At 40.1% G+C, this 16,194-nt stretch overlaps 1 protein-coding gene across 3 annotated transcripts in view; it reads right to left on the bottom strand.

Moving 5' to 3' along the window:
* Positions 1-16,194, bottom strand: part of Cntnap5 (contactin associated protein family member 5) — an 897,862-nt gene that overhangs the window by 315,683 nt on the left and 565,985 nt on the right. For all 3 annotated transcript variants that reach the window (XM_035445443.1, XM_035445444.1, XM_035445445.1), the window contains exon 12: positions 2,680-2,799. In XM_035445443.1, the coding sequence (XP_035301334.1) occupies positions 2,680-2,799 (120 nt within the window). The remainder of the gene's footprint in view (positions 1-2,679; positions 2,800-16,194) is intronic.

Below are 16,194 nucleotides of genomic sequence, written 5' to 3'. Positions count from 1 at the left end.
GTTTTTTTTGGTGGCTGACTTGTCTCTCCCAACTACACCCTTCTCTTCCCTGTTTTTAGTTTGGCTTTCCTATCTAGTCTTATTCCACATTGCTATAGGCCAATGCAGCTTCTTATTTAGCCAATGAGAGGAATACATATTCACAGCATACGGGATTATCCCACATCAGCTGATTAAGGTAAAAATATATGCAATATAGGGTGTCTGGCTAATGTTTCAGGGGTATGGATTATGACTGGACAAGAGGGCAGTCATCGTCCCAGCTGGGTGGATAGCTGCTTGGTTTGCTACCTGCAGCAAGTCATGAAATTCTGATATTCTCTTTCTTCTATACAAGATGGAGATTTCTTTAAAAAGCTTATTTGCTTAGAGTTTTCCTGGTAGAGTTAACAGATAATATTTATAAGTTCCAAATAAACTCCCTGAAATGTCTGAGCTCAGTAGTTGGCAGCCATCCCACAACTCCTGGATATATGTGACTCCTGTTACTCAGCAGTAGGCATTTGTCTCCTTTGTCTTGTCTTTTACCAAAATACCTCTTTTTGAAAAGCAAGAAGCAGAGAGAATTTTCATATAAACACCTTAGAAATCTTAGGACAAGTATATTTAGTGAATTAGAATTTACCAGGGTAGCATAGAATTCGTTTATTTTTTTTCTTCACTAAGAATCTACGTGTGAGTTATGTTTTTACAAAGAACCAAGACACATTGACAGTCTCAGCCCTAGACTAAGTTGTTGAGTAGTACTAGGGAGCAACAACCAAGAAAACAAAGAACACAATTTCTGTTCCTGCTGTAAGGCAACTGCAAAGTACCTAGCATACAGCCACTCTTCACTAGATGGAATAATATGGAAAACAAACAAAAAAGAAACAAGAAAACCCACAACAACAGTAAAATATGAGCTCTTTCATTGGCCAGTGTCCGGTTCTTACCTTCAGTTGGAAAAAACAGCTGAGTATGATTTGTCATCACTTCTTGCAGTGATTACACTGCATTCTGCCTACAGCATCTCATGGCTGTGTTCCTAAGTTTATTGTCACATGGCAGCCACTGTGCCATCTCTTTGCATGGCCTTAGTGCCTTGGACACTAGCTGGCTAGAAAGAGATCTACAGGTATGCTGCCTTACTGAAGAGAAGACTGCAGAGCAAATACTCAGTGAGATATGATATATCATTATATGGTGCATCTGGCATATCTGAAGACCAGCGCTTGAAATAAAATCTGTGTGTGTGTGTGTGTGTGTGTGTGTTAGAGAAAGAGAGAGAGAGAGAGAGAGAGAGAGAGAGAGAAAAGTGCTAATTATTGACAGTCATATTAGGACTACTGGCAAAGCTAAATGCTTAAAAACCTATTACATTAATGTTTGGCACTGTGAAATTATACTATAGAATATATTAATCATATAATACCACTTTTAAATATTTACTTTACTTGTGGGGAGGGCACATGGGTACCAATGAGAATCTGTGGAAATCAGTGGACAGCATGTGGGAATCTTGTCAAAGTCAGTTCTCTTCTCCTACCATGTGGTTCCATGGATTAATCTCAGATCATTGGACTTGGCACCAAGGGCCCTTACCTGCTCAACCTCATATGCCATTTCTAGACCTATGCAATTAATTTATAAAAAGTTACATGCTTTCAGGGTATTCCATAAAAAACACTTTCCCTGATGAAGATGATGATGATGGTAATGATGATGATTTGCAAGGGAACTTCAATTCCCAGAAAAAGAAGCTGTACCTATATTGAATATTGTGCAAATCTAATTGATTTGAACTTTAGTGATTAGGAACAAGTCAAAATGTTTTAGATCCAGTACACATTTAACTTAGGAAATCTTGGCCTGTTGAACAGTAACTCATTACTCATATCTGTGCATAATGTAACATTCTTGTAAGTCTCTGAAATATATGAAGTGACACCTATACTTCATGAACCCAAAGTCTAAGAAATCCATCAGACAGCATGTGAGGCTCAGAACAGAGACAGTTAGCTTTCCTGAAATCCTCCCACCTGACAGTTGACTAGTATATAGAAAAGTATCCTGATTTGCAATAAATCACTATGAAACATCGAACATGGAATTTTTGGTAACCTACATCCGTGTTCTCATGACAAAGTTGGTCACTTTTTTTGGTTACAGAATAAACTATCTCTTTCCCCTTTTAAGGTAAGGGCTTACTTGCTGCTCTAACACACCTGGTTATCTATGGTCTTCACAGCTCCTTGGTAGTAATCTGGCTCCCATTTCATTGTCAACCACTGAAGCTCAGAAAGGTAGGACTTACCAGATACACATTCCACAGAGCCATCTGTGAATGAATTTTCCCCTTTGTGAATCAGGACTTCCCACTGACTTTCATGCCTTGTTTTTGTTTGTGTACTTTGTTCTTTCTTCCTTTTATTTTTGTTGTTGAGTTTTAACAGAGAAGGTGACCTTGACATGACCCACAGAGGACAGTAGATGATTCATTCTTGTTTCAGGGAATAATATCACAACCCTTAACAACCTCCCTCTGCACTCTTTCTTGAAAATTACTAACCTAATTTCTAATATTTGTCAAGACAGCCCTGGAGCTAGTCCTGTAAGGTTCTGTTCACTCGTGTGTCCCTTGTCATCTCATACCAGCAGCTGCCCAAGTTAAGCATGCTGGGAAAACACGTCCCTTACCAGTGATATTGCAGTACACCTGGAGAGGTCCCAGTGGCCCGCTGCCATCAGAGTCCACATAGAAGAAGCCAGCCTTGTTCCCTCGGTATCTGTACACCTCACAGGATTGCTCGTAGATGGCTGGAAAGACAGAAAGACAAACTTTACTTGGCTCCTAATATCCATGTGCAGGTGTCAGTAGCTCATCCTTAAGCCTACTCCTCAGGCTTCTTCCTTTCCCTTCCAGTACAGCCTCAAGAGCCTTTACAGCCAGGGGTTCTGGTGCTTCATGGACTTACACCCTATTTTAGTTTCATTTCTGTTGTGATAAAACACCTTGACAAGAAAGCAACATATGGGAGAAAAGGCTTATTTTATATCACAGTTTTAAGTTGCCGTCTATCACTGGGGGAAATCACAGTTGCAGGAACTTGAGGCAGCTCATCATATCACATTCACAACCAAATACACTTAGAAGCAAATGCATGTTTGTCTACTGGCTGGCTTGCTTATACACTGCTTAATTTCTCCTCAAATGGTTTAGAAACTATACTGGGTGGGCTATTGTCAACTGGAAACAGCTAGAGTCATTTTGGAAAACAGAACCTCAGTGGTGAAAATGCCTCCACATGACTGCAGTGGAGGGAACTCTATAGGGCATTTTATTTGTTAACAATTGATGTAGAAGGGTGCAGCTCATTGGAGGCAATGCTACCCCTCAGAATATTGTCCTGTGTAGCATAAGAAAGTAGGATGAACAAGCCATGTGAGCAAGACAGTAAGAGGTATAGCTTCATTTCCTGCCTCTGGGTTCATGTCTTGAGTTCCTTCCCAGACTTCCCTTCATGATGAAATATAGCTGTAAGCTGAAATGAGCCCTTTTCTTGTGGTCTTTATCATAACAATAGGAACCTAACTAAAATAAGGACACCTTGTTTAGAGAATGGTGTCGTCCAAAGTAGGCTGGGTCTTCCCACTCCAATTAACTTATTAAGACAATCCCCTGAAAACATTTTATTAGACCAACCAAGAATAGTCAATTCCTCCTTGATCCTCTCATCTCAGGTGATCCAGGCTGTGTCAGGCTAGCAGTAAAATATAACCATCACATAAAATTACTTTTATAATTCATCCATTCATTCTTTTAAGCCCATCTCTAAGATACATCCATCCTAAAATCCACCCTCCTATCTGTTCCTGGGTTTTGTTTATTTATATTCTTCCACTATGTCCCCACAATGTTCTAAGCTAGGTTCCCAAACACACTGGTCTATCTTCTAGAATGTGCTAAAGAACATTTAAGAATTATGGCTGTGTGTCATGTGACATTTGGCTTATCTCTAAATGGCAGCAGAGTTCAACACATATTTGACTAGTGAATTTAAAATTCACATACAGTGTTACATCTGTTTAGCAATCAAATATGAAGACACTGTCGTGGTGTGTGTGTGTGTGTGTGTGTGTGTGTGTGTGTGTGTGTGTGTGAGTAAATGTATTTGTGTGTTTGTGTGTGACACCAATAGTCAGCACCAGTGGTTGTTTCTTACTAGTCACAACTTTTTGTTTTCCTTGCATACTTGGATAGGATGCCTGGCCAGTGAGCCTTAAGGATCGGTCTCTCAACCCTTCAACATGATGTTTACAAATGTGCACACCATGCCTGATTTTACATGTTCCATGGAATATACTCTGGTCCTCATGCTTGCAAAGCAAGCACTTTACAACTGAAATAGCCTCCTGCCAAAATGGACATTCTCTTACATCATATATGCCAAACTTAGGAAATTAACTTATAGAATATTATATCCAAGTTCAATCCATTTTCACCTAAGAAGTGCTAATTTATAGATGTATGTCAACAAGTATGGTTTTACCAAGTGATAGAGACACAGATAAGACCATCAGTCTGTGTCCTCAAGCTTACAGGCCAGGGCAGGCACAGAGGTCCATGCATGCTCACTCAGGAACAGGAACAGGAAGAGGTCACAGGGGTCACATAACTTGGATCTTTAATCAAGCTGTAGACTTGATAGATATTAATCTCATTAAACCAACACTAACTGATCTGGAAGAATGTAAAGGTGATGGCTTGAGAGACACATTAACCATCTTAGGCATAAAAAATTTATATTTGATACTTCACACAAAATCCCATAGTTCAGAGCAGCATGTGTGCATTGAATTGTCACTTAGCCATGCTTAAAACACTTCAGTGGCTCCTAACATCCTTCAAGATAGAGTACAAGCTTGTCACCTTAGCTGACTTCTGCCCCTGTGACTAATGCCCCATCCCAGGAATATGAAGCTACCATTCATCATGATCAAGTATGAGGAGCACTTCAAATAATTCATTACCAGTCAAGTCCTGAAGCCTGAGAGTTGGAATATTTTCATACTTTTGGAGTGAATTCAAGGTTATACTTGTATCCATGGAACTTTCTCTTGTATTCATGTACACTTTCTGAAGCAGAGGTAAATAAAAGTGCCATGGCATTTGCCCTATACTGAACACAACAAGCTGTATATATTCTTGCTAAAACCTGTATCTCCACTGTGCTCTTTTGGAAGAATATTATCTTCAGAATCTGTGCAAAGCACTTTGGTGTGCATCACACATGTGAATGTCAATTAGTATGGGTAGCCATCATGGAACACACCAAACTCATAGGAGGACAAGCATATGAAAGAAGTTGCCACCATTGTTTTTTCATGAGCATGAAAGGGAAAGAGCAGCCAGCATCTGAGCATTCACCTAACTTCGGAGAACACTGAATCAGTGAGATAGCTCAGTGAGGACATTAGCAGGTAAGCGTGATGCCATGAGTTCTATTCCTGGTACCTACATGGTGGAGAAAGCAAACTGCTGCAGCTTCCCCTCTAACCTCCACATTTATTCTACAGTACACACACAATCACAAAATATAGTCACAGAAACACACACATACACTAAATAAAATTGTAAATATTACACACACACACACACACACACACACACACACACACACACACACACAAATAACCCATGAACCCTAGAAATGAACTGGTAAGTGTTTGCAGTTTGCCCACAAATTAGTACCTGTGTTACTTTGCAAAAGTGATTTTACCCTTGCTGACCACACCTAAGGTAATTTCCATGATGGATACTTCCTGTTATTCAGATACTCATGCTTGTCTTAGTTAATTTTCTCATTGCTGTAACAAAATATCTGACAAAACCAACTTGAAGGAGAAAGGGCTGTGTCTGACTTATAGTTCAAGGGAATGAGGTAATGATAGCCAAGATTAGATTATTAAAATGTAGTGGCCACCATCTTCACAGGTCATGGATGGCTTCCAGAGGTAGAAGCCACTGGCCTCATTAGGAGAGAGTCTGATGGAAAAGTTCTACCTCAGAGATCTTTTTTCTTCATGAATTTTATTTAAACTGGAAACAGTTTTATACATTTTATTTAAATAGAAATTATTTTATATATTTTATTTAAATTAGAAATGATCTAATTTCCTTCTCCCCCCATCAAAATCTGTCAAGTCATTTGGGGCAGGGCCTAGGTCCTCCCCCTATGGCAACTCTTATAACACAGTTTGTCCAACAAGCCCACATCTACTCTGAAAAGGCCACACCTCCTAGTAGTGCCTCTCTAATGACCAAACAGGCAAATATGAGGCAATGGAGGCCATTCCTGATCAAACCAACACAGACATACCTGAAAGTCTCAATTTAACACCAAAGAAGACAGCCTCTAAATTCTGTGGGAACTCCTTTGACCATAAGATCAGGTAGGTGCAGCTGGGGCAGAATTACATACAGTTGGCAGGGATGCACAGGCTAGAGTGGTTGAAATCTCAAGATCAAAGTCAAGTTAGATGATCCTACTCATCCCATGGTTCTAGGATGCTCTTATACCCAAGAGGATGGCATCCTAGGATACACATAGGAAGCCTAGTTTCAATTCCCTAGTTTCAATTAAATAATAAAATAAAAGTTCTAAAAGGATGTATCCCAGCCTGTGGGAGTAAGAAGTAGCAGAATAGCCATGAATTCTAGGTCATCTTTGGTTTACATAGTATAAATCCAACCAGAATATATAGGAAGATACAATCTCAAAAAAATGTCAACTATAAGATCCCCCTGAGCTGCCATTTTGTTTGTTGCCAGGACTATGCCATATACTGGCTTCCAGCTCATCTTGAGGTCTCCAAATGCCTCTCATACTTGAGATATTTTAGGAGCCTCTACTGCATGCCACAAAGGCAAGCAAAGCTTCACAGTGGTTGAAGAGGGGTTAGTGATCTACTTTTATGTTTTCAGACAGAGCTATGTTTTTCATAAAACTCACAGCTTCAACTCCACTTGCAGAACTGGGTACCACCTGCAGTTTCTACATGCTTGAGATAATTTTGCAATGTAAATTTTTCTTAGATTGAACTAGTATGTGTGTGTGTGTGTTTATGCATGTGCACAATGTATGTGTTTGCATTTTTCACACCAGTGTGCTGCATGTCTTAGTTAGGGTTTCTGTGGCTGTGATAAAACACCAGAACCAAAGCAACTTTGGGAGGAAAGGGTTTACTTCAACTTGAACATGTTGTTCACCATCTAGCGAAGTCAGGGCAGAATCTTTTTTTCTTTCTCTTTTTTGTGTTTTGAGACAGGGTTTCTCTGTGTAGCTTTGGAACCTATCCTGGAACTTGCTCTGGAGACGAGGCTGGCCTCAAACTCACAGAGATCCAAAGAAAGTAAGTGAAATGGTTACATTGTCACCTGGAAAATCTGTTAATATTATCGTGGCCTTTGTTATTCAGTTCCTCTTTAGTCTCCTACAAAAAATACATACAAATTTCTACTCTACTTAAGCTATAACCTATCAAATACTTCTGCTAATTCTTGTTCTACTCAGACCTTTTTATGCAGGCATTCTCTTAACTGAAGCCCCCTCTATTCAGATGACTCTAGCTTGGGTCCAGTTGACAAAATCTAACCATCACAGTATCCCAAGATTTGCATATGGAGGTCATATAACAACCTCAGGTATCTGTTCTCATCTTTCTCCTTGTTTGATCCAGGGTCCCCTGTTGTTTTCCACTGAATAAGTCACAGTTTAGCAGGCCTCTGACAGTCCAGTGTAGGAACACTGGCTTTTATGTGGGTCCTGGGTATTTAAGTCCAGTCCTTCATGGCAGGTATAATAGTTCCCATTGAACTATCTCTCCAGCCTCAGGACCCGCTGCTTCTCTATATGGATTCAACTCTTCAGATCTGCTACTTTCTCTCTTCCTTTCATCTGTGCACTCTAAACCCTTCAAATTTTTCTTGTTCTTATTTCCAGTGCTTGCTTTTTTGTTTTGTTTTACTATCTTGGTTTTGTTTGTTTGGTTTTACAAGAGACTACTTTCTCTTTGTAGCCCTGGTCCTTCTGGAACTAGCTCTGTAGACTAGGCTGGCCTGGAACTAACAGATATCCACCTGCCTCTTCCTCTCTCCAGAAAGCTAAGATCAAAGGTGTACACCATTACCAACCAAGTTTTTTTTTTCATTGTTGTTGTTTTTCTCTGAGTGTGTGTTTACTTTGTGTTCAATTCTTTATTGCCATTGTGAATTTAAATTATTGTTGAAACTTTAATTTAGTTGTGTCAAATTAGGTCAAGCATGACTTACATTACCGTATTCCTTTTTCTGCATAAGTTTAATTTAGCATGCCCCAAGGGATATGTGACAGGAGACTACAAATGCATAGAAATGCACTTACAATGTCTTTTCAGACAGGACAGCACACAGGGGACATTCTTACGGACCACAGATTTTTTGTTTGTTTGTTTGTTTGTTGTTTGTTTGTTTGTTTTTGTTGTTGTTGTTCTTGTTTTGAGACAGGGTTTCTCTGTATTGCTTTGGAACCTATCCTGGAACTAGCTCTGTAGACCAGGCTGGCCTCAAACTCACAGAGATCTGCCTCCCGTGTGATGGGATTAAAGGTGTGTGCAACCACCACCTGGCCAGACCACAGATTTTGTTGAATTTTCTGACACAGGTATGTAATACATGAAGTGAAAATTAGCTAAGACGTTTTTGGGTAAAAAGACCCCAAAGAAAAATATCTAATTTCTTCTATGGCTAGAAGCCAGGTATGTCTTTGTGCCTCTGGGTAGCCTTATTATTGCCTGTGGGCAGAGATGCCAGCTTCTCTTCAGAGGGGTTATTAGAACAGTAATCAAGGTCCATTAAGAAGCAGAGCTCCATTAGTTTGAAGCCAGACTGTTCTACATAGGGAACTCAGAGCCAACCAAGGCTAAGGTTAAGACCCTATTTCGAAAACACAAACTCAATCAAACAACAAAAAAAGGCGATTTTTCCACACATCTAGCCTGGGTGGAACTTAACACTGTAGTTGTGCCATGTCGCCTCGTCTACATGGCCTTGGATCTGAATTAACTTTAAACCATGCTTAGAAGATAGAAAGAATAAGTGTCCCTATACTGAGATACTTCACAGAATTCGTGTTTCTGATGCAGTCTCTATGAGCTGACCCAACATGAAGTTCAGCTGGGTCTGGCCCCTTTTCTGAGTCCTTATTTGGTGTTGCTCAGATGACTAAGAAGCAATAGGGAAAGAGGTAACCCTGCACCCAGTTATACACTGGGCACTAGGATCAAATTACAAGGGAATCACAGACTTAGATATTAAACAGTGAGAACATGAATGTGCTTGGGGGAAAAGAAGAGTCAGCTTATTTGTAAATTTGAAGTGGCAATAACCCTAGCAATGATGCAAATTCAGAAATAGTAAAATAAAACCATTAAACACACTTAAAATGAAGGAATAAAAGAAACAAGTAAATAAGTTAATGTTAAAATATGATAAGAGGTCAAATAGGAAAACCAACACTGATATCACAAAACATTCATATAAAGTCTACAATTTGATAGAGGACATGGAGGCAGACTGTCCATGAGGACACAAGATTTATTTAATCAAATAGAGAACATGATGGAGCCCAAAGTGAAAGGAAAGGAGTTGAGATTACTCAGAACAACAGAGATGTGTTCTTTAAGACTTTTTTGGTGAGAAGGGGTGGGTGTTGAGTACTGAGAGAAAGTGAGGAAGGAGCGTTGCTAGCTTGTGACTCAGGGAATACTCAGGAATGTTGAGAAGAGTCACATTGAATTAACTGATACTTCTAAGCCTGGAAATATGAGGTATTTGAGGAAGTGAGAATAGTACTTGCCATCTTTTGGAATCTGAAACATTGGGGAGTTTACAGACCCACAGACATGCAGTCTGTCTCTCCTTGTAGAATCAGGTATTTCAGAGTCAACTCTAGGCATGTCTCTGCTTTGGGATGTTAGTGCTTCTTTCTCAGAGGCCTGGGGTCACCTGGAACATATTCCCTGGTGTGCAATCCTTAGCATGCTTTTCATTGGCTCTGACACTGGGGATAAGTGGAGCCTGACTAGCTCCTACTTTACCTCTAGCAATGTTTCCAATTTTTTCCTAGTTAAAAGTAAAGATGCAAGACAGTCTATAAAAATGAATACTGAAATGTAGGAGGGGATTTAGAAAAACAAATGCAAATAAATACAATGAAAATGAAGGTACTTATTATTTCTGAAAATGATATTTTTGGCAATTAAAAAAAGTTGGGGAAAGTGGCATATGATGACACACCAGAGCTGAGGCAGGAGGGTATCCATGAATATGAGGCAGATCTAGGTTACAGAGAAAAACCCTGTATCAAGTAAACAGACAACCATTGTACTGATACAACCTAAATTCCCTTCTCCTTCTAGGAAACCCTCTGATTCTTCAATAAATGTTATCAGATGTCCTTACTGTCCCTGTCAGTGTAGGTGTTAATCCTTCAGTATATACATTTTTTCTGTTTCTAAATTGACTGGGGAGGTAGCTTTACATACAAAGTGCTTACTGTATAATGAAAATGATATGACTTCAACTGCACAGAATCCAGGTAAAAAGCCAGGGCTGGTGAAACATGCTTGTAATCTGGGCAAGGGGGACTGCAGACAGGAAGTGCTATGGATCCTGACCAACTAGCCAAACCTACTTAATGTGTTCCATTCAAGTGTCTCCAAAGACAAGGTGGATGGTGACTGAGGAATGACAGTGAATGTTGTCCTCTCTACACACATGCACACACATGTACAGACATGAACACATACACACACTCTTATGCACACAAAGATGCTTTGGAGGTGCCAAAGGTTTGTCTTTACTAAAAACATAACCAGTAAAGTGAGCATTGCTGTTGAAGGCTTACTATGAGGAATTTATGCAAAGCACTGCACTCCCCAGTGACAAGGACTATAGTAGACACACCAGGACTCTTCAGGATAAATTTTTACACAGAGCAGATGTGTGATGTGACCAGACAGAGAAGAGAGATCCATGTTTTCATATCTGAGAGAAAGTGTCTGAGTACAGTTCTGGCAGATAATTTATTGCCTAAGGTACAATTTGAAACGTCCTTGTGATGTTCTCTCTCATTAGAGATAATGATAGTATTCAAACAGCGACATAGTTTTATTTAGACCTCACCTTTTCAAGTACCAAGGTTAGAGCTATAGTTTTGCAGCTTTGGCATTTATATTCCTACCTTAAAACTAAGAAAACAAATATGGAACACAGTACATGATTGTGTGTGCCTGCGTGTGTGTGTGTGTGTGTGTGTGTGTGTGTTTGTGTGTGTGTGTATTTGTTTGCGTGTGCGTGTGTGTGTGTGTGTGTGTGTGTGTGTGTGTGTGTGTGTGTGTGTGTGTGTGTGTGTTCATGTGTGCATGCAATACCCAGACATTGGCATCAGGTGTCTTTCTCAATCACTCTACTTGTTGCCTACCCCCTTTTAAATTTGATGTGCTCATGTCAGTGGAGTACATATAGGGTCTTCGGAAAACGTGCTGGGGTTGGTGGCCTCCTTCATTTTTTGTGGGTTCTGGGGATGATACTCGGATTTTCAGATTTGTTGGCAGGCACCTTAATTCCCTGAAAAATATAATCAGCTTTTGAACCCTGGTTTTTGAGATTGAACCTGAAGCTCAACCAATTTGACTGAACTGGCTGGTCACTGAGTCCCAGAGATCACCTCTCTCTGCCCCCCCTCAAGCACTGAGATTGTAAGTACATGCCACTATTCCTGACTCTTGGTGGTGGCTGCTGGGAATAATAACTCAGCTGTTCATGCACACATGTTAAGCTCTTTACCCAGGCAACTGTCTCTTTAGCTTCTCAGTACATGTTTTTAATGCCTTAAAAACATTTCAATTCTTCTTAGCTGCCTATGGTTGCCTGTATTCTGCTCTATATATATATACATATGCATATGCATATACCTATACCTATACCTATACATATATGTTCATAACAATAGTTAATTTAAAAAGAGGACATAAATTAAAAGGAGAACAAAGAGGGTATATGGAAAGGTTTTGAGGGAGAAAAGTAACAAGGTAAATGATGAAGTCATAATCTCAAAAATAAAAGAAATAATTAAAAGTATTCCAATCCTATGTCTCTTTTTCCCTGTGATGTGCTGGGTGATAGTGTATTTGCCACATGATTACAATTAATTACAGATGTACTCATGCTTTCTGTAGACACAAATAAGATCAAATTAAGTCTAGTAACTAAGTAAATTCTTGTGGAGCATATTATTTAGCAGCCATTTATTTAATTGGGGCTTTCAAACCCCCAGTGCAATAGATTTTTGAGAATTTGACTTGGGATTGTTTAAACAAAGAGAGTAAAAATAATATTGAAATTAATGAGAATCACAAAACTCAGTTAAAAGACTGTTAGTGGATTGCATTGAAGAAAACACAGTTTTTGATGTTCCTGGCCACAGAATGAACTCAGAAGACATGGCAAAATGTCAGGTTGCAATATTAGAGCACAAAGAAGGAGCCAGAGATTTGGGCTCCTGGGCTACAATGAATTAGAGCGCTGGTTCTGATGGTATGTATGCACTTAACAGTGTGCCTGCCAGGTGACTTCTGGTGAGTTGGAAATGCCAAGACTGGTACCTTCTTCCAGCTTCACCTCTACCCAAACCTCATCTATACTACACAGTCTTCTTTGAACCCAGCTATTAAAGGTGGTCTCTGGCAGCAATCACTATATACTATGTACAGCATTCACTATTTACTATGAACAGCAATCCTTATATAGTATATATGGCAGTCATTATAAACACCAGTCACTATATACTATTGAAAGCATTCACTATATACTATACACAGCAGTCACTATATACTATGTACAGCAGCAGTCCCTATATACTATGTACAGCAGTCCCTATATAGTATATACAGCAATCACTATATACTATATACAGCAGTCACTACATACAAGTGCAGAGACTTATGTATCTGTGATAAACAGGACAACCTATCATTCTGCAATGAAGTAAATCAAACCTTGAAATCACAGTAAGCAATATTAATAATATGCTATGACTAAAAAGTGAATATGCAAACATAGAGAGTAAAAACTGTTTAATGAAGTCCATCCCATTAGGAACATGCAAGAAGAGGCACCTTATATTTATGATGGGCTCAGGTGAATATCAGTTGGCATAGCTTCAATGACAGTGTTCCACTAACTACATCAATGAGCAGTCCCCAAGCTTACCACAGTCCTGAAAACCATGATTCCCAAGGTGACCGGTCATCAGACTAAAAATGCTGCTCTCAGAAATAGCTTACAATGATTCTGTTGGAACTGGAGGGAGCCTCAGCCACTGAGTATGTATGCTGCTCCGCAGAGATCCTGGGTTCCATTCCCAGTAGCACAATGAACAGCTCACAAGTCCTGGAACTAGAGTTCCAGGGATTCATACATCCCCTCTGGCCTGTGGCTACCTATGTATGCATGGTACACATAGAGACAAGCAGGCACACACACATGCACATACAAATAAAAATAAGTGAAAATGCTTTGGCCCCCTGACTGACAGCTGGGAAACAAGCATAGGACCGAACCAGGCCCCCTGAATGCGGGTGTCAGCTAGAAGGCCTGGGTAATCTATGGGGCCTCTGGTAGTGGAATACTACTTATCCCTAGTGTATGAATGGACTTTGGGAGCCCATTTCCCATAGAGGGATACTCTCTCAGCCTAGACACACACAGCGGGGGTGGGGAGAGGGTGGTTGGGTGGAGGGCCTAGACCATGCCCCAAATGAGGTGACAGACTTTGATGATCCCCCATGGAAGGCCATGCCCTCCCTGGTTTAGTGGGGTCAGGGAGGAACTGGGATTAATATGTAAAATAATATTGTTTCTAATTTAATTTAAAAAGAAAACAAATAAACCAAACTCCAGTTTACCTTTCCACAACTTGCTTTTCCTTGTCAGGTGCTGAAAATTTTGCTACCAATATCCTCTACTCCAAATAAATCCCAGATGCCATGTCTGCTTTTGGTTTTTCATCTTTTTGTCATCTTTTTGTTTGTTTGCTTGGTTTTTTTGTTTTTGTTTTTTCCTTTTGTCATCTTAATCTTTGTGTTTCCAGGGAGTTTACCTTACCAAAAGCAGCCATAGGGACTCTGTCCATGAAGCTCACTCTCCAACTCATCCTATAAGAAGACCCTGGTCTGGCTAATCATTTTTGCCCTTTCTTGCATTTTTATAAAGGACCTTTTGGAGGCTGACAGCTCTGAATTTAACATCATGATAGCTGATAAAGACGTGGCCTTCTCAGAGGCAGAAAAGGCCATTAAAGACCAGACTATGTCACTTTAAAACAAGCCATTTAATACTGGTGTGTGTGTGTGTGTGTGTGTGTGTGTGTGTGTGTGTGTATGTGTGCGCACGCCTGCGCTTGTGGTGGTATTTAAGGAAAAACAAATAAACCAAACAAAATAAATAACAACAGAATCATATTAAAAACTTTAGGAGGTTTAGGAGATAGCTCCATCCATAAAATAATTTCCTTGAAAGTTTGAGCCGCTGAGTCCAATCCCCTAAACCATAAAAAATAAAATAAAGTTGCTGGTAATTATGGCATTCACTTGGAATGTTGGAACTGGAAAGGTAGAAATAAGAAAATTTCTGGGGCTCTCTGACTAGCTAGGCTACCCAGATCCCTGAAAGATGTCACCTCAAAAATCAAGGTGGACAACACTTGAAGAATGATTATTCTCTGATCTACACATTCATGTGCACACACCTGAAAAATCATATGTAACTATTATATACACACCATAATAGACAACTAAAAATACACTCCCAGTGAAGCTATCTCCTGTGGTGATACATTATTTATAATTTAATAAAGTTTTCCTGAAGTATCAGAAAACGAAAGCCAGCCACACTAGTTATCTGTAGAAGCTAGGCAATGATGGTGCACACCTTTAATCACAGGATTTAGGAGACAAGCAGATGGATCTCTCTGAGTTCAAGGCTACCATGGGTAACACAAGAGTAACAGAGCTCATATGTTTGATCTAAGTACCTGGGATCACAGGCCTTTATTCCCAGCACTAGGGGTGTGGAGACAGGAGTGACATGGCTTGGTGGAGTAGGGAATATAAGGAGGAAGAGACAGGAATCCAGACCTTTTGCCTCTAAGGATTCATGGAGACAGGATTGCCATTTCAGCAGGGTAAAGATAAGACCAACTGGCTTGGCTGCTTTGCTTCTCTGTACTTCAGCTTGAAGCTTGAACCCCAATTTCTATCTCTGGGTCTTTTATTACCCATGTTACAAGCTCTCTCCACTGATTGTCTGAAATTAGAGCACTCATCTGAAAAGCTGATCTACACCACCCTCATCCCTACCAGAAGAACATAACTCCTTCTCCCAAAACATCTCCTATCAGCTCACACATGCCTCCCAAGAAAGCTATTAAAAAAGAGAACCTTAATACATTATTTTCTTCCCAAATACTTGCTTTCTGTAAGTCTACAGAAATAGGTCTTTGCCATTTTTGCCTCTAAAACTGGTTTTCTCTTGTTCAACATGCTGCACAAGCCAGAGCTCTGAGTCCCTGCTGCCCCACCTTTCATTACTACTTTGCCTTGGTGCATGGAGAGCATGTTTTGCTTCACTTTGTTTACTGATCTCCATCTGTTACAGAGTCCTTGCAAGCTAGGGACCCAGGGATACTTGGAAAGCATGCTGCCTCTTCAATGTCAACTGAGAAGCAACTAAGAGTAAGAGCATGAGAGCTCACAAGGGCAACTGTGGCTCTTTTTCTAAAAGAGAAGCCAAAAATGCAGGCGTGGTGGTACATGTTTGTAATCCCAGGGTGAACAGGCAGAAGTAGGAAGATCCCTGGGGCTCTCTGGCAGGCAGCCCAGCCAATCTGTATACTTCAGGTCCCAGAGAGAGACCTGGTCTTGAAAAACTACCAGGACAGCATGTAAGCAACAACAGTAGAGTTTGATCTATGATCTATGATTATCTCACACTTGTATGCTTAAACAACTTCACACATGTGCATCTCCTCACGTGCAAACACAAGTCTTTACAAAAGAAGCCTGATTGCATACTCCAGTAGTCCTGGCTACTCAGGAGACTGAGGCAGGAAT

Source organism: Cricetulus griseus, chromosome 5 (assembly GCF_003668045.3).
Source record: "Cricetulus griseus strain 17A/GY chromosome 5, alternate assembly CriGri-PICRH-1.0, whole genome shotgun sequence".
Classification (NCBI taxonomy): domain Eukaryota; kingdom Metazoa; phylum Chordata; class Mammalia; order Rodentia; family Cricetidae; genus Cricetulus; species Cricetulus griseus.
This window is presented reverse-complemented; position numbering and strand designations above follow the sequence as displayed.